The 15,456-nt window shown below is 44.3% G+C and overlaps 1 protein-coding gene across 6 annotated transcripts in view; it reads left to right on the forward strand.

Moving 5' to 3' along the window:
- Positions 1-2,252: 2,252 nt before the first annotated feature.
- The window catches only part of NKTR (natural killer cell triggering receptor), a 37,410-nt gene continuing 24,206 nt past the window's right edge, over positions 2,253-15,456 (forward strand). For 4 of the 6 annotated variants that reach the window (XM_015853020.1, XM_015853023.1, XM_015853021.1 and 1 more), the window contains exons 1-5: positions 2,253-2,368; positions 2,776-2,867; positions 9,609-9,683; positions 13,982-14,089; positions 14,799-14,843. In XM_015853020.1, the coding sequence (XP_015708506.1) occupies positions 2,810-2,867; positions 9,609-9,683; positions 13,982-14,089; positions 14,799-14,843 (286 nt within the window). In that variant the 5' untranslated portion in view covers positions 2,253-2,368; positions 2,776-2,809. Of the gene's footprint in view, positions 2,369-2,775; positions 2,868-9,608; positions 9,684-13,981; positions 14,090-14,798; positions 15,223-15,456 lie in introns of those variants that run through there. The other 2 variants (XM_015853024.2, XM_015853025.1) reach the window with 2 other exon arrangements.

Genomic DNA, 15,456 nt, shown 5'->3' on the forward strand with positions numbered 1-15,456 from the left:
ATGGGCTGTCTGAGGATAGATGAGTCCTCAAATCAACTCTCCTTTTCCCAAAAGCAAGTCCTAGGACAAAGGTTTTGCTTGAGACACAGATTTCAACCCTGTGTCCTGGGAGTTGGTCAGAGACTGAAGAGAGAACAGTCTACTGGAGCTGAGTCGGAGCTATATGGGTGGCTAGAATCTGGTTTTGTTTTCTTTCCAAGCCCCCATCACTGTGAAGCTATTAATGATAATGCTACCAGACTGATAGCAATAAATGTGCCCTCTCTTTATTTCTACCTAATGCCCATGATCTGTGCAAGAGCGGTTTCAAAAGATCTGCCTCTCCATTTCTATAGGCACAACAAGCTTCCAGGGCCAATCCTGCACTGGTCTTTTAGCATAACCATAAAGGGCACAAGACTGCAAGTAGCCTTTGTGGGCTTGCTGAATAGCTGCTAATACATGGAGCTAAATGGGACAGCCATCACCAAAGGCAGGCATTGGTGGTAATCTGCCCTCCAAGACACCTATATATGCTGCCATTCCAAGCGCTCCTCTCCACAGCCTTCAGCTCCCAGTTTACTTTGTCCTACCTGAACAGGAGCACAAACTGCTTCTCCTCCAGGTCCCCATAAGTGCCCAGCATTGTAATGTTTGCTGTGAGGTGGACAGGAGCTTCCTTCCAGCCATACACAGATCTTCGACATCTTGGCATGCAATGTGTGGGCAAACATCAGGCATCACGGACGTGGTGTGGATTTTGATCAGCAGCCTAAAGCTGACAGATCCTGTTGTTTCTCACTTATCCCCATTGACTTCCCTTCAGCCCTCCACGCTCCTCACTCAAATGCCGGCATGTGTGCTTTTTAATTAAGCACCTTTTCAATGTTGAAGTTTGCTTAATGGATAACTGCCTGTTGGCTTTTCACTTTCAACTTCTTGTTTGCTCAGCAGTGAGGCATTTCATAATTAAAGCGAGTTTTCAGTTGTTCCACTATGCAGTATTTATACTTCAGGAAAAAATAAATACCAAAGAAATGGCTTTGCTTGACTGAACGGCTGAAGGAAACACTTACAGTGCTCATCTGTTCTTCTACAGCATCTCGAGCTTTAAATTGAGCTCTAGACATTCCTGGCTCTTTTATCCAGCATCTCTTGCTGTTCGCTGTGACCCTTGTGAACAGCTCTGAGTCAGTTCTCTCGGTGTCAACACTTCACATCCATTCACACGAGGTGAGAATCCATGCAGAGCAGCTACAGAGTGAGATGGAAAATAGGTGATCACCAGTTTATCTCACACAAGTATTTTGAGCACCACCACCTCGACAGAAATGCCCCACAAAACAGTACCAGGAACAATCTTCATTTATAACATAAAAATACAAACAAATTGTTCAGCAATACAAAGGAAAGTGAGGAAACTCGCTTTCAAATCCTTGTTTTGGAAGGGAATTCCTATGGACCTGATAGAGTTCACTTAATTTCTCAGCATCTTTGTTTCTCAGCATCCAGTCTTCACGTGAGGTGACTAATACCCTTCACACAATCACAGAATTATCAAGGTTGGAAAAGACCTAGAAGATCATCTAGCCCAACCATTACCCTTCTACATTACAATGGCATTTGGATAATTTACAACGCAAGTTTTTAATAAGCTCGTACTGTGTTCACTCTGGGATGGCCTGACACCCCAAACTCAAAGATAAATAAACTATGACTCGCTATGATTTTCACTCAGAGTAGTTTTGTGCTCACACACACACAAAATAGCCCCAAACTCAAGATTATAAACTAAATCGTTATGATTTTCACTCAAGAGTAGGTTTTGTGCTCACGCACACACAAAATAGCCCCAAACTCAAGATAAACAAACTGTCACACTATGGTTTTCACTCAAGAATAGGTTTAGTGCTCACACACACACACAAAATAGCCCCAAAACTCAAGATAAATAAACTATGACTATGGTTTTCACTCAGAGTAGGTTTAGTGCTCACACACACACACACAAAATAGCCCCAAACTCAAACTACGCCTCGCTATGATTTTCACTCAGAGTGGGTTTTGCACTCACACACACAAAATAAATATTATGTGAAGGAGGACATATTTATACAGGGGGTACATAAGGGAAAGCCACTCTCCTCACTGAGGAGCGGCGCGACCGTTGTAAAGGCGGGAAGGCTCGTGGGGCAGGAAGCGGGCGGGGCGATGAAGCCGAGGGGGCGGGGCGCGCAGGCGCAGCGGGGCGGGGCCTGTCGGGGCGGGGCGGGCCAGTCAGCGGCCGGGTAATGGCGCTCGGGGCCGGCGGCGCCTCCTCACGGGGGGTGGGAGAACGAGGGGGCGGGGGGCGCGGCGTGGAGCGGGGACAAAGCGTGAGAGCTGCCAGGTAAGGCCGTGCTGCCTGCTCGGGGTGGGAGATGAGCGGGTGGGTCAGCGCTGGGAGGGCCCCGTCCCCCTCCCCGGCTCCGTCCCCCTCCCCGGCTCCGTCCCCCTCCCCCATGCGGTGTTGTTCTCAGAGTGGGGGTCTTTGCCCCCCTTTTTACCCCCCCTCTAAGTGGTGGGGATGGACGGGGTGGGAGGGGAGAGAAAGAAAGAGGGGGGATGGGGGGGAAGAGAGAGAGAGAAAGGGAGGGAGATTGGGGGGAGGGAGGGATGGGGGGGTGTCCTACTTTTGACTGAAAAGAAAGGAAAAAAAAAACATATATTAAAAAAAAAATAGGTTCTAAAAGCGGTGCGCCCAAGGGGGGGTTCTGCTGAGGGGGGCTGAGCTCTTCTCCTTGTGTCTATGGGCAGGTGCTGAGCCGGGCGCCTCGGGAGCCGCGCGGCCATGGGCGTGCAGGACCGACCGCAGTGCTACTTCGACATCGAGATCAACCGAGAGCCAGGTACGGCATCGCCGAGAGGGGAAAACGGAGCTGAACGGCTCCCAGCTAGTGCTATCCCTATGGGAAGCTGAGTGGGGCTTTAATCCTGCTCTTACTGCTTGACCCCTCGCTGCTGTCTTCGCTTCTTCTTTTTTTTTATCTCTGTATCCGTTTTTGGAGCAGGATTCAGGCGGTCCGTGTTAGTTGTGGAGTGTTTGCTTGCTGCTTTTCTTTCTCGAAGAAAGAGAAAGCTTTGGTACGCTTTCACTTTCATTCTCTACTTCAGTGTCTCTTTGAAAGGCTTTGAAATAAGAGTTTGTCTCCGAGTTGCAGATGTATTCAAATACAACTGTAAGCCCTTTGACTTCCATTTTCACTTCAGCCGAAATTGAAAGGAGATTCAGTGCTAACTCCAGCGGCTGATAAGGTCTATCTGTAAATCTTTTGCTGGTACATCTCCTATTTGAGGTTCTCTGCCATCTCAGGATACATTTTTGAACAGAGAAATATTAATGTAAAAGGGATTTTAATGTGTTCCCTTGGTTTAATTTCAGATTTACTACGGAATCAGACAATTAAAGATGCTGTAGGGCAGATGAGTTCCTGGCTTAGGGGAGGTAGTTTGATGAGATTTGATATATGAAGAGAATTCATTCTTTATCTCATTTGCTTTTAATCTTTGGAAGGGATTTTAGCTTTGACTTCTGTGAGAAACCCCCTGTGCTGTTTTCTCTGCCTTTACACACATGTTCCTGCTTCCATTTCCCAATACATTACCCCTTCCCCAGCCCTACACATCACAAATGGAAGCCACTTACCTTGTTTTCTCTCATACCTGTTTGGATTTGATATCTGATAATGCTGCCAGAGAGGTGTTTGCGTTCCTGGTGGTGCACAGATTCAGTTACCTGGGGTAGGTGCAGGGCTCTGCTTGTTGCTGCTGGTGTCTGCTTTCTCTTTACAGTGTTGTGAATCTCATGGCTGTACCTCAGGTTCAGAGCCCTGCTGTTTTTATTGCACTGATTGGTGACTTGTATTTTTTGCAAGGAAAACATGCCCATTTATCAAGTAATTAATGCAGGACCAGAGTGTAGTATGCTTGTACTACTGCATGTTGATATCTGCTCATTAGTTTACCGTGCAATCATGCCTTGGCTTTTAAAGTTAGTTTTAAAAAGCCTGAATATAACCCTGTTGGCTGTAAGATGACCTTCAGAAGCTGCATCAAGTGTGAATGATGAGGCAGTGCTTCCAGACCACACAAAGCACAGACTGAGAGATGTACTGTCCTGCTGATACCACCAAGATGCTAATTTTAACTTTTAAACTGCCGTCAGTCCCCAAATCAATGTTTTGCTTATCAGACTTGACTTATAAGAAGCCCATTTGCTTGTTTATTAAATGCAGGGAGGAAGATCTAGACAACAGGGCAGTGCTGAGTTTTCTTGCTATCCTCATTTAAAGCATTGCCCCCTTTTCTCTAAGGAAACTGAAGTGGTACCTACAGAAAAGGCAGAGAATAAGAGGATGTGCCTCTAGCACAACAGGAGACGTCTCCTCACCCGCAGGACTCCAAACTGTGTCATGTTAAAGTCATTTTAAAGTGTTGATTGCTTGGAGTCTAAGAACGTTCCTCACACAGCTGCCAGCTCAGAGCTTCCCCTGCAGAGATTCACTTACCCAGGGGTTGTGTGGATACCTGTAGCAATTAAAAGCAGGAGTGCAGCTCGCAGATGAGATGAAAAGGAGCAGCAGAAGGTGATGTGTGTGTGAGTATGTGAGAGGAAAGGACCGCGGAGTGTAAATTAGTTTCGCTGCTTAATTATATCTGTTACAAAGTACAGGGCTCAATACTGCAGCACCGATTGTGCTTCCAGGAAACTGCATCACAGCTTTTGTGCTTCTCTGCTGGTTCATTTTAAGCTCCAGAATGTTGGAATAAAACTTGTGTGTCTGCTTGTTTGTGCCTCTTGCTGTGCTGCAAACTGCTTTCTATCAGCATTTTTTCAGTGTAATTTGATATTTGGGCTACTTCGAACAAGTTGCCATTGAAGTGGTTTTTTTAATGAGTGCACATTGTGATTTTGCCTTTTTTTTTCCCCCTAAAGTAAATGGAGATTAAATCAAGAGTAAGCGTTTATTTAGATGCAGGCAGCAGCTCTCCCTTGTTTTGCGTCCCCGCACCGATGGATTTGGGCACGGCTGGTGTGCAGAATTAAACTACATGCAGTAAGCCAAGAATCTGGGGATGGCAGCAGATGCCTCTTGTAAATAATGCTGGCTTTGCTCCGATGGAAAAAGAACACCTGGAACAGCAACAGCAGTGTGTTGTTGCTGGGATGTCACACGTAATGTTCATGTGGTCCCATGATGTTTTCTCATTTCTCCCCACCCCTGCTCCTGACTCTGTCCATCAGAAGGAATATTACACTTAGTTTTGCTTTGTTTCTTTCCTGCTCACGACAGAATTATCTTTATTGTCATCTCTTTTCAGGTGTCTTCCATTGTTGCTTACCCCCTTGTTCACTAGGAACGCTTTCGTTTTTGTTCTTCAGGTGTGTCCCTGCCTTTATCAGCCTGCTCATAGAATCATTGAATGGCTGGGGTTGAAAAGGCCCACAGTGCTCATCCAGTTCCAACCCCCTGCTGTGAGCAGGGTCACCAACCAGCAGCCCAGGCTGCCCAGAGCCACATCCAGCCTGGCCTTGAATGCCTGCAGGGATGGGGCATCCACAGCCTCCTTGGGCAACCTGTTCCAGTGCGTCACCACCCTCTGGGTGAAAAAACTTCCTCCTGAGATCCAACCTAAACCTCCCCATCTCAGTTTCAAACCATTCCCTTGTCCTATCACTGCCCACCCTTGTAAACAGCCATTTTCCCTCCAGTTTATACTCCCTTCGAGTATCTGAAGGATGAAAATGATCACTTATCTTAAATACTTATCCATTGACTTCCCCCAGCTGAGATGCTTTACCTGTTTTGGCAACCAACTCTGGAGACAAACACATAACACATTTTCCAGAGGCCAAAGGTCTCGGATTAATCCGCACGGCAATTTAGATAACACCTCACTGAAATGAATGCATTTCTATCTTACATTGTTTAAATTTATACATAGATTTGTGAATCATAAGTCTTAAATAACATAAAGCATTGCTTTAAAGCAGAAGCACATCTACAGATTTGGGAAAAGCAAAAGTTTCCTGTGAAAAAAAGGAATTTTTGCCCGTATTTAAAACATCACTCATGAGAATGGATGTTTCCTGAACCTATAGAAATCCTGACACATCAATGCTGTGTTGGTGCTCCATCACCCTGTCTTGCATTCATTGCAAGCAAAGGCTCCCCTCGCCAGCTCTGCTGGTTCACTCCTGGAACCACCCCCTGTTGTGGCGTTCCATCATCCCCACAAGAGCAAACACTGAGCACTGCTCACAACAAGGATGTTCTGCCTTCAGTTTCACAGGGAAATGCAAGTGAGAAATGACACTGCGGCTTCTCCTACCAGCAAAGACTCATCCGTTTGGTGTTCCATTTAATAACTTAATTTGTTCTTGGCCGCAAGATAAATATTGAGTATCGTTTCATTCTGCCCTCTTCTGTAAAATGAGAAGATGTCGATTTTGAGAACCAGCTCCCCCCAGAAGCTATTGATGCTCCACAGTCTTTATGCCCCTCCAGTAAGTGCTCCCCATATAATACGTCCTCTTGACTCACAGATCACACCCACCTGAACTGCCCAAAGGTTTGCAGCCAAAACCTCAATCTGCTTTCCATTGAAAACCTGCAACTTTTTGCCTTCAAAGGACTACAGGCCCCCTAAGGCCTCACTGGTCCTACTAATGCAGATAGACTATTATGGTGACCCCGTAAAGCAGAGACTATTTAACACAAGTTTAGACCAGAGAGAGAGCTGTGCTAAAGGAAGAAAGGTTGAGGGAACTGGGCTTGTTCAGCTTGGAAAAGGGAAGGCTCTGGGGAGGCCTCATTGTGGCTGTCCAGTGCTTGAAGTAAGCATATAAACAGGAAGGGAGTTTGCAAGGGTAGGCAGTGATAGGACAAGAGAGAATGGTGTTAAACTGAGACAGGGGAGGTTTAGGTTGGATCTTAGGAGGAAGTTTTTCACCCAGAGGGTGGTGACGCACTGGAACAGGTTGCCCAAGGAGGCTGTGGATGCCTCTACCCTGCAGGCATTCAAGGCCAGGCTGGATGTGGCTCTGGGCAGCCTGGGCTGCTGGTTGGTGACCCTGCACACAGCAGGGGGTTGGAATGGGATGAGCACTGTGGGCCTTTGCAAGCCAGGCCGTCCTATAATGATTCCATGATTTTAATAAACTTTGCTAACAGGAGTCTGTGTTAGGAACATCCATGCTGTAACATACTGTGAATCTTTGTTTCAGTCAAATATAGAGCTACTGCTTTCGTAGCTGAAGAATTAAGGGTTCAAAACCAAAACTGAAGGTAGTTTTCATCTTGCACTCAGTAAAATGGAGCTTTGAAATTGGCTTAGTTTTGGTCATTATGCTGTTTGGTTTCTGTACTTGCTGTAGCCTCATTAGCTACGCGTAAAGCTTTATGAAATGGAGCTTTGAAACATGTTAAAATTTCTCTGTGCATCATTTTCTGTATTTAATTAATGGAGCAGAAATACTTTTTATCATTTATTCCAATTTCTACCCAAAAATATCTATTTATCAAAGTACTGATTTATGATCAGCAAGAAGTGTGAAATCAGCGTAACTATTCAGCTTCTATGTTTTCAGGGTTCATAGATCTTAAGCTGACTTTGAACATATATATTTTTGGTGTGTTAAATGAACAGTAGTAACTTCATGCATCTAATCGGGCTGTCAGCATGTTGGATCTTTGGCTCATGCACTCAGCTGTTTGGCAGCAGCAGATCTCACCTCTCAGTGACAGTATCAGCTAAAACACAGGTAGTGGCCCAGCAGATGGATGCGCAGTGTGTGGTTGTTGTATTTATAAGCACGCTGCAGCATTTTATATAACGGGATGTAAGAAGGTGAGCAGCACTTTGGGTGATGGGGAGGGGGAGATTGGCTTATTTTTAACATGGAATCTGTAGTCTTCTGATGCCAGGTGTGCAGTTTGTGGGAGTTGAAAGGCATGATGCATTAGCAGATCTTACTGACAAGACACTGGAAGGTGCTGCTGAAGTCATGGTTCCCTGGAGGTGTTGAAGCCAGGTTGGATGGGGCCCTGGGCAGCCTGGGCTGGTATGAAATGGGGAGGTTGGTGGCCCTGCCTGTGGTGGGGGGTGTTGGAGCTTCGTGATCCTTGAGCTCCCTTCCAACCCAGGCCATCTGAGTTAGGAATGTCTGTGAGTCCATATACCTTGTTGTCCTCAGGCAGCAGAGATGAGGCTCTTCCTCCAGGAGTCCCAAGTGGTGTGTGCTGCTTGCAGTGCTGTGTATGTGGGACAGGAGCCCACCATGGGATGGCTGCTGTGCAGTGCCTGGGGGCCACAGGCTCTTCTGGAGCCCTGAGGTGGGAATGGCTCCTGCTTATCCCACAGCTGTTAGCTGTGGTCCATCAGCAGCTCTGCTCTTAGTACAGCGATGGGTTTTCCTTCCAATGAAGGACCTTATGTGTTATTTCACATAGGCAGTGCAGGAGGAAACGTGTGCCTGGCTCTGAGCACTTTGTCATCTCTTAGTTCAGCACTTTTGCAAACAGAGCAATGGGATTTCTGCTGTTCTGAACTGCCATGCTTGCAATGCAAATTGACAACTTCTTTGCTATTTCTTCGTTCTTTGAAGGCTGTCTCTCCCCTTGTGCTTAAGGTTTTTCTTCCTAACAAATCCTCTGAGAATATTCGTACTGCTGTTAAGGAAATAGTCTTTTCAACAGCTGAAGGCAGCTTGGATTTCTAGCTGAGATACAAAATGCTGGTGGTCCCTGTGTTGTTTTTCATTTCCCGTGATCCAAAAGTACTGACAATTGTATGTATTTTGACAAGGCCTTAAAATCAAATATCATTCCTTAGGAGCCTCAGAATAATTCGTGGTGCCAAAATAATTAACAGAGTACGTTTTAAATTCCCTTTTACTTTAAGGGAAGGGGAAGAAGTAACTCCTCAATAGTTCGATTACATAGAAGTCTTACCAGTGTGCACCACTAGAGGGTGGTGCGCATTAATAGATTCTGGCTGGCTTTCCTGTAATGCTGGCCTGCCATGTGGCATTTAACCCTTAATTTATACTTCATTTCACAATACAGAGACAGGAACTGCATAAATCACAGAGTTATTGTTAAGGATTTCACGCATCTGACTGTATTTATGTTTTGACTGTGGAAATAGGAGTCCCAGAACTGGAAATCTCAAGAAATAGGAAATGTAAAACAGTTCTAAAATAGGGTTTTGTTTTCTTAATTCTTCAGTATTTTAATCATTTCCCAAGGTGCACAGCCTGAATGCTACCTGTGGTGTGGGAGTAGCTGTACTGAGAGTGGGGGATTGTTCTGTTTAAACTATACAGAGAGGCAGCAGTGTTTGATTCACAGTATTTAACAACTGAAGTATTAGTCCTGAAATTGCTAATGCTGTCCCATGTGTCTTTCACTTTCCCTATTACACTTTCTATTTAAACTAAAGGATTTTTAGGCCAGGGGTTCCACTGCACTTACAGTCCATAACAAAGCATAGAACTAAGGTGCAGTTATGCAGATTGATTCATATACTGTTTTTCTTCTATCACCATAAAGAATTGTAAAACTTTTTGTTTTCGTTTAATCTTCCAGTTGGTCGAATTATGTTTCAGCTCTTCTCCGATATATGTCCAAAGACTTGCAAAAACTTCCTGTGCTTGTGCTCGGGTAAGTAGCATCCTTTTATTTAACAACTTGAATATTTCTTACAACTGTTTCTTTAAACAAGCATAAGTTGTAGCTAATAAGTTTTGGTTGTTTCTTTTCCTGATGAGGACAAAGCTGAGTCTCATTCGTGCTCAGGAGCATTTAGCAGCACTGGGAGTAGCCTGGAGTTCTGTAATGGTTACTGACTTGGAGCAGCTACAGAATTCCAGAGTGCAAGGTTGTCATTTAGTGGAACAAAACATTATTGTCCCTTCCTCATTTGGGCTTCGTTAAAGAAAATAGATACAACTAAAGCAATGGAGGAATTGTTGACCGCCCATGTTACACAGAGAGGAAAGATGAGCAGGACTCATCAGGAGAGACATCAGGTGTTAATGTCACTGCACAGTGCCATGGTGACGCTTCACTTGGCTCCATGTAAGATTTTGAAGACTTGTTATACAATAAAAGCATGGTTTGGGTGCATGACAGTACAGCAGGGATCAAAGGAATCTATTAAACCTTAGTAGTAAGCTTCCTCCAGCAAAATGAAGTGTGTAGAGGGAACATTATTCCTTGGAAGTCCTGGGGTTGAGTGGTGGGAGAAAGGAGGGCAAGGATCTCTAAAATCAAAGGCAGCACAAGCAAAAGAATTTCTGGGTAGAATCCAGCGTTCTTGGACCCATTTATTTTTCTTTTAAGCAAGAATTAACTTTTTCACAGGTTTCTAATGACTGGAATAGTGAGAGTAGTGAGAGCTCAGTGGCTTTTTGATCCATGGTGCTCCTTGGTGGTTTTTGCAATTGCAAGTTAGAAATCAGTCTTGATTGTGTTATTGCAGGAATGGCTGTGTTACTTATGTAAAGAATTAATTCACTGTGTCTTGGTCTTGTCCTGTGTACCTTAAACTGCACCAATTAAAGCTCTTTTAAAGTTAGCCAGTAGGCTGGCTGGAGTAATGTCTGATCCTTATGCTCTGTAGCTCATGTTTTAATTCCTTTCAGTGGCTCTGCTTGGTTAAAGTTAGCTGGAAATCACAAGGTGTGAAACAAACAAGTACTTAGCAGGAAAAAGAACCATAAAAAGATTTTCCAGCTTTGTTTTGCATACCTGTTAAAACTCTGCTCTGCAACTGACCGTGTTTCATTGAAGTTTCCAGATAGAATCTGTCTTTTAGTTGGGAGAACACAGAGAGAGCCTGAAGACTTGAGTTCTGTCTGCTCTTCAGATCACATTCACAGATATAAAAGCTCTTGCAAACGCTGGATTCATTCTTGCAATTTGTGTGCTGCTGTGTATTCACAGGATGGAGCCATGATTTGATAGATATCTTTTAAAAATATGTAATATATAAATATATGGTAATTAAATGGTGAGAGAGAAGAATGCACATAGAATGCACTGGAACATTCTTATTTTGCTGTAAGCAGTGATTTAGAGAATTAAATTGCACTATTTTTTGCTCTTGCCCTTAGAAGCCATCTCTCTGTCACTGTAACTCCAGATTGAATTTGGGATTGTTGAGATTAGAGACTCAGGTTGCATGGCTAACGTTATATTCTTGTTTGTTCCAAGTACGTCTGTGCTGCTGTTTAGTTGGCTTGAGTTGCTTCCTAGGAACTGTTGCCTGCCTTTCTGCTTCTCTATGACAGGTTCTTCCAGTGCATTTGTTACTGCCAATTAATCTGCATCGTGCAGATTTTCCCTGCTCTATTGCACAGCATCATACAAACATCTATGAAGAAAATTTACTCAGTTTCAGCTAAAACTTTGGCAATAACCACACCTCATTCCATACCTTACTTCATGCTCAGGTCACGTGCTTTTTAGTACGCCCTCATTAATCATCTCTCTTTGGTTAATACACAGATATTGTTCCATTGGAGTACGGACAGCCCCTGTGAAATGTTTGTAACACATCACTGAGGTCTCAGTCCATGACTCAGTACCCATCTGTTATGGTTGGTGTTTGGGACAGGAGTGACCTGGAGTTACTGGATGGCAGAGCCACTTGCACTGCTCCCTGCAAGGCTCATCCTCTGTTAACTCAGGGGATTCCTGCTGTTAAACTTGCTGTAACTTGCAACTCAAGTCATGGGTTGCAACAGTTTAAAGTTGCATCCATTGTAATCTCCATCTTCTTGCCTTTTGGACCAGGCTACCAGGCTTTACATGGCAGTGAACTCCCTTCCCTTTTGCTCCAGCCTGGGCTCATCTATTGTCCGTGGTCCCTCCAGGCATCTGCTGGGTTTGCTTTATCCATGGTCACAGGCATTCTGGCATGGTCTTGTCTATGGTCACGGATGCTGCAGGGTGTGCTTGCTCCCATGTAGACCCATCCACAGATCACAGTCCCTCTGACTTGGGTTCCTGCTGGAGTTCCAGCTGCTGCCATTCAGTATGGTGTGAAGGAATGGCAGTGAGGTGCTGTTTGCCAGCCCAAGCTCATAGCCGCTGCTGTTATCAGAATGTTCCCAGGCATAGCCAAGCTGGATCATAAGGAGTGGAACAAACAGTAAAAGAAAAAGCAGCTCCTAATCAGCACTGGACTGTAAGGCAAGCAAGCCTTGTGACAAGCATGGGAGGATACCAATTAGCAACTAAACAGCTATGGCATCTACAAATTTGGTTTAGCACTCCAGTTTCTCATCGTAAAAGATTTGACTATTGGTTCCTTGTGTTGGGTGCCAAAAGAACTGTGACTTAACTCTGTAAGCAACTCAGCGTCACACACATGTTCCCTCACTGTCCCCCAGGTGGTGTATGGGGGAAAGAACTGGAAATGTAGGAGTGTGGGAACTTGGTGGTTGATATCAAGATTGTTTGCTGATAAAGCAAAAGCCATGTCCATAAGCACAGCAAAACAAGCCTGCTTGAGGCTTCCCTTCAGCAGGCAGGTGTTCAACTACTTCAGAAGAACAGGGTTTGTGCAAAATGGTTTATCATAGAATCGTAGAATGGCCTGGGTTTCAAAGGCCCACAGTGCTCATCCAGCTCCAACCCCCTGCTGTGTGCAGGGTCACCAACCAGCAGCCCAGGCTGCCCAAAGCCACATCCAGCCTGGCCTTGAATGCCTGCAGGGATGGGGCATCCACAGCCTCCTTGGGCAACCTGTGCCAGTGCATCACCGCCCTCTGGGGGAAAAACTTCCTCCTAAGATCCAACCCAAACCTCCCTATCTCAGTTTCAAACCATTCCCCCTTGTCCTATCGCTGCCCACCCTTGTAAACAGCCATTCCCCCTCCTGTTTATTTGCTCCCTTCAAGTACTGGATGCCCACAATGAGGTCTCCCCGGAGCCTTCTCTTCTCCAAGCTAAACAGGCCCCGTTCCCTCAACCTTTCCTCCCAGGAGAGGTTCTTCAGCCTTCTGATCATCTTAGTGGCCTCCTCTGGACCTGTTCCAAGAGCTCCATGCCCTTCCTGTGCTGAAGGTTATTGGGAAGACAGACAAATGCCATCACTCCCAATGCCTCTCCATCGTACCAGTCTTTACAAAAAGAATTCTTTCTCTCAAATAAAACTATGACATTACATATATCTCCTCAGCATCTGAACTGTGAGCTCTCTCCTGAGGTTGCTGCTTTCTGCATAGAGCCACAGATAAGAGCTGTGGCCTGGAGCAGTAGGCCAGGCTTAGGGATGTTCTTACAGTTCACTGCAGGATCCAATGGTACAGCACCGTTTCCTGGTGTAAACATCCTGTTTTAGTTGTATACAAGGACTGTGTTTATTGAATAATGTACAAAACTTGTTTCAGGGCGAGGTGTTGTGCCCTAAGACCAGATCCCAGTGTTCCAAAAGCTGTACCTCTCCCTGCTGTTCCCTCTGTAATCTCTGTTTTTGTCAGAGACAGGTGAAGGAGGACAGAGTGATTCTGGCTGACGTCCTGCAGGCTGACATTGTTGTCAGACACAGACCTGGCTACTGTGAAGGAATGCTGTCTGTCTTAACAGCAGAATGCTCCTTGTGTTTAAATAAAAGCATCTGGACTTGCAAGCCTGCATTTGCAGGTCTTTCAGTCAGTCCATCTGTCAGGTAAACATAAGGCCATTTGCTTTTTGGAGCTTTGTCAGGAGCTCGCCTTCGTGTAATCTCAACAGGAGTCTCTAATCTCTGAGATTAGGTTGGCAGGACAGAATATTGTTAGGGCCTGGGACTGAACTTCACCTACCAGGCTGCTGTTTGTGAGAGACCGAGAGGCAACAGGCAGGAATGTATTTGCTTTTATAGTTAAGACATTCAAGCACTGGAGGGCAATGATCCTTGAATTTATTCAGTGATGACCTGCTGATTGTTTTTTTGTTTAAACTTCTTGCAGGTGAAAAAGGAATCGGCAAAACAACTGGGAAGAAGTTGTGTTACAAAGGCACTACGTTCCATCGCGTGGTTAAAAACTTCATGATTCAGGGAGGGGACTTCAGCGAAGGTAAAATCTGTTCTGTGGAGCAAACGTTATCATCTCTATGGTTATAATGTAACCTTAGAATACAGCATGTAAATATTACAAGGCCTGATATTGATACTTTAGAAAGAATTCTTAATTTAAAGAAGAGAGCAGCCTTGCTAGAGTTGATAACATTAAAGCAGAATTCCAATCCAAACTATAGTGTTGCAGCTTTTCATGTCTAAAGATCTGCTTCCTTGTATCCTGTGTCTTGGAAGTGTTATAAACTGATATAATGTACATAAATTATGACTGATAAAACATGGTGGATGCCTGTCTTGCATTGATGATCAAGTGAATGTAAAGCTAATATAGCTACTTGTTGATCTCATTGTGGCGGTCTCTGAGCAGGACAAGGTTGTTGGTGATGCCTACTCTTGTCTTTTTTGCTTGCTGTCGTATTTTCTGTTGCTGCTGCTTCAGCAAGCAGTAGGGAGGATTAGCCTTTGGAGCCTCGCTTCAGGCTGTCTAGTGTTGAGAGGCACAAAAGCAGTCTTCATTTTCAATATTCTGAGTGTCAACAAGATAATGAACTGCATAATGAACGGTCCTGCCTTTTAATTAAGGGCCTTATGCTTAGCTGTTAGTAACTGGCTGGAGTATCCTGGCGTGTTATAAATTGGCACACGTTATGCACAGCGCTTTATATAATCAGAACAAAAGGTTTAATTCTGACTTTTTTAATGCACAGGTAATGGAAAAGGAGGTGAATCTATTTATGGTGGCTATTTTAAAGGTAAGAGCAAGTACATCTTCACAGATTCTCAATTCCGTTCTGAGAAGTCTTGATTCCCAAGATACTTAATGAAAAGAGAGGCCTACTTATAGATCACCTTTTGCATGAAACTAATATTGCATGAGAATTATTTTTATATGCATGTCTTCCAGATAGTTTGTTTTTGTTGCTTTGTTGTTTTTTTGTTTTTTGGTTGTTTTTTTTTTTGTAATATTTAACTTTAACTGACAATTAATTAAGGCTAACATTATTGGTTAAACATGACTTTCAGCATGGAGGTTAGGCAACTTTATTCATGAATAAACTCCTATCTTCCTGCCTAAAACTGTCAACATATTCTTTTGTTTATAGAGAATGTGGTCTTTTGCAAAATGAAAAGGTAAGAGACAAAAGCTCAGTAACACAAATTCAAACTCTGTTCCCTTGTACCTTCCCTAGTAAATACATAGACAACTGATACATCCGTTTGTAGATGGATATCTGTGTTGCTTGGAGAAGTGAGGAGTTCTGTGTCTAACCTTTCTGAGGGTTAATGACTGATTCTGAGAGAACACTGGCATAATTTTCAGTTCTAAACAATTTTTTTCTTCTTTTGTTTAACGTCCCTTTTCTC

This window comes from Coturnix japonica, chromosome 2 (assembly GCF_001577835.2).
Source record: "Coturnix japonica isolate 7356 chromosome 2, Coturnix japonica 2.1, whole genome shotgun sequence".
NCBI classification, from domain to species: Eukaryota; Metazoa; Chordata; class Aves; order Galliformes; family Phasianidae; genus Coturnix; species Coturnix japonica.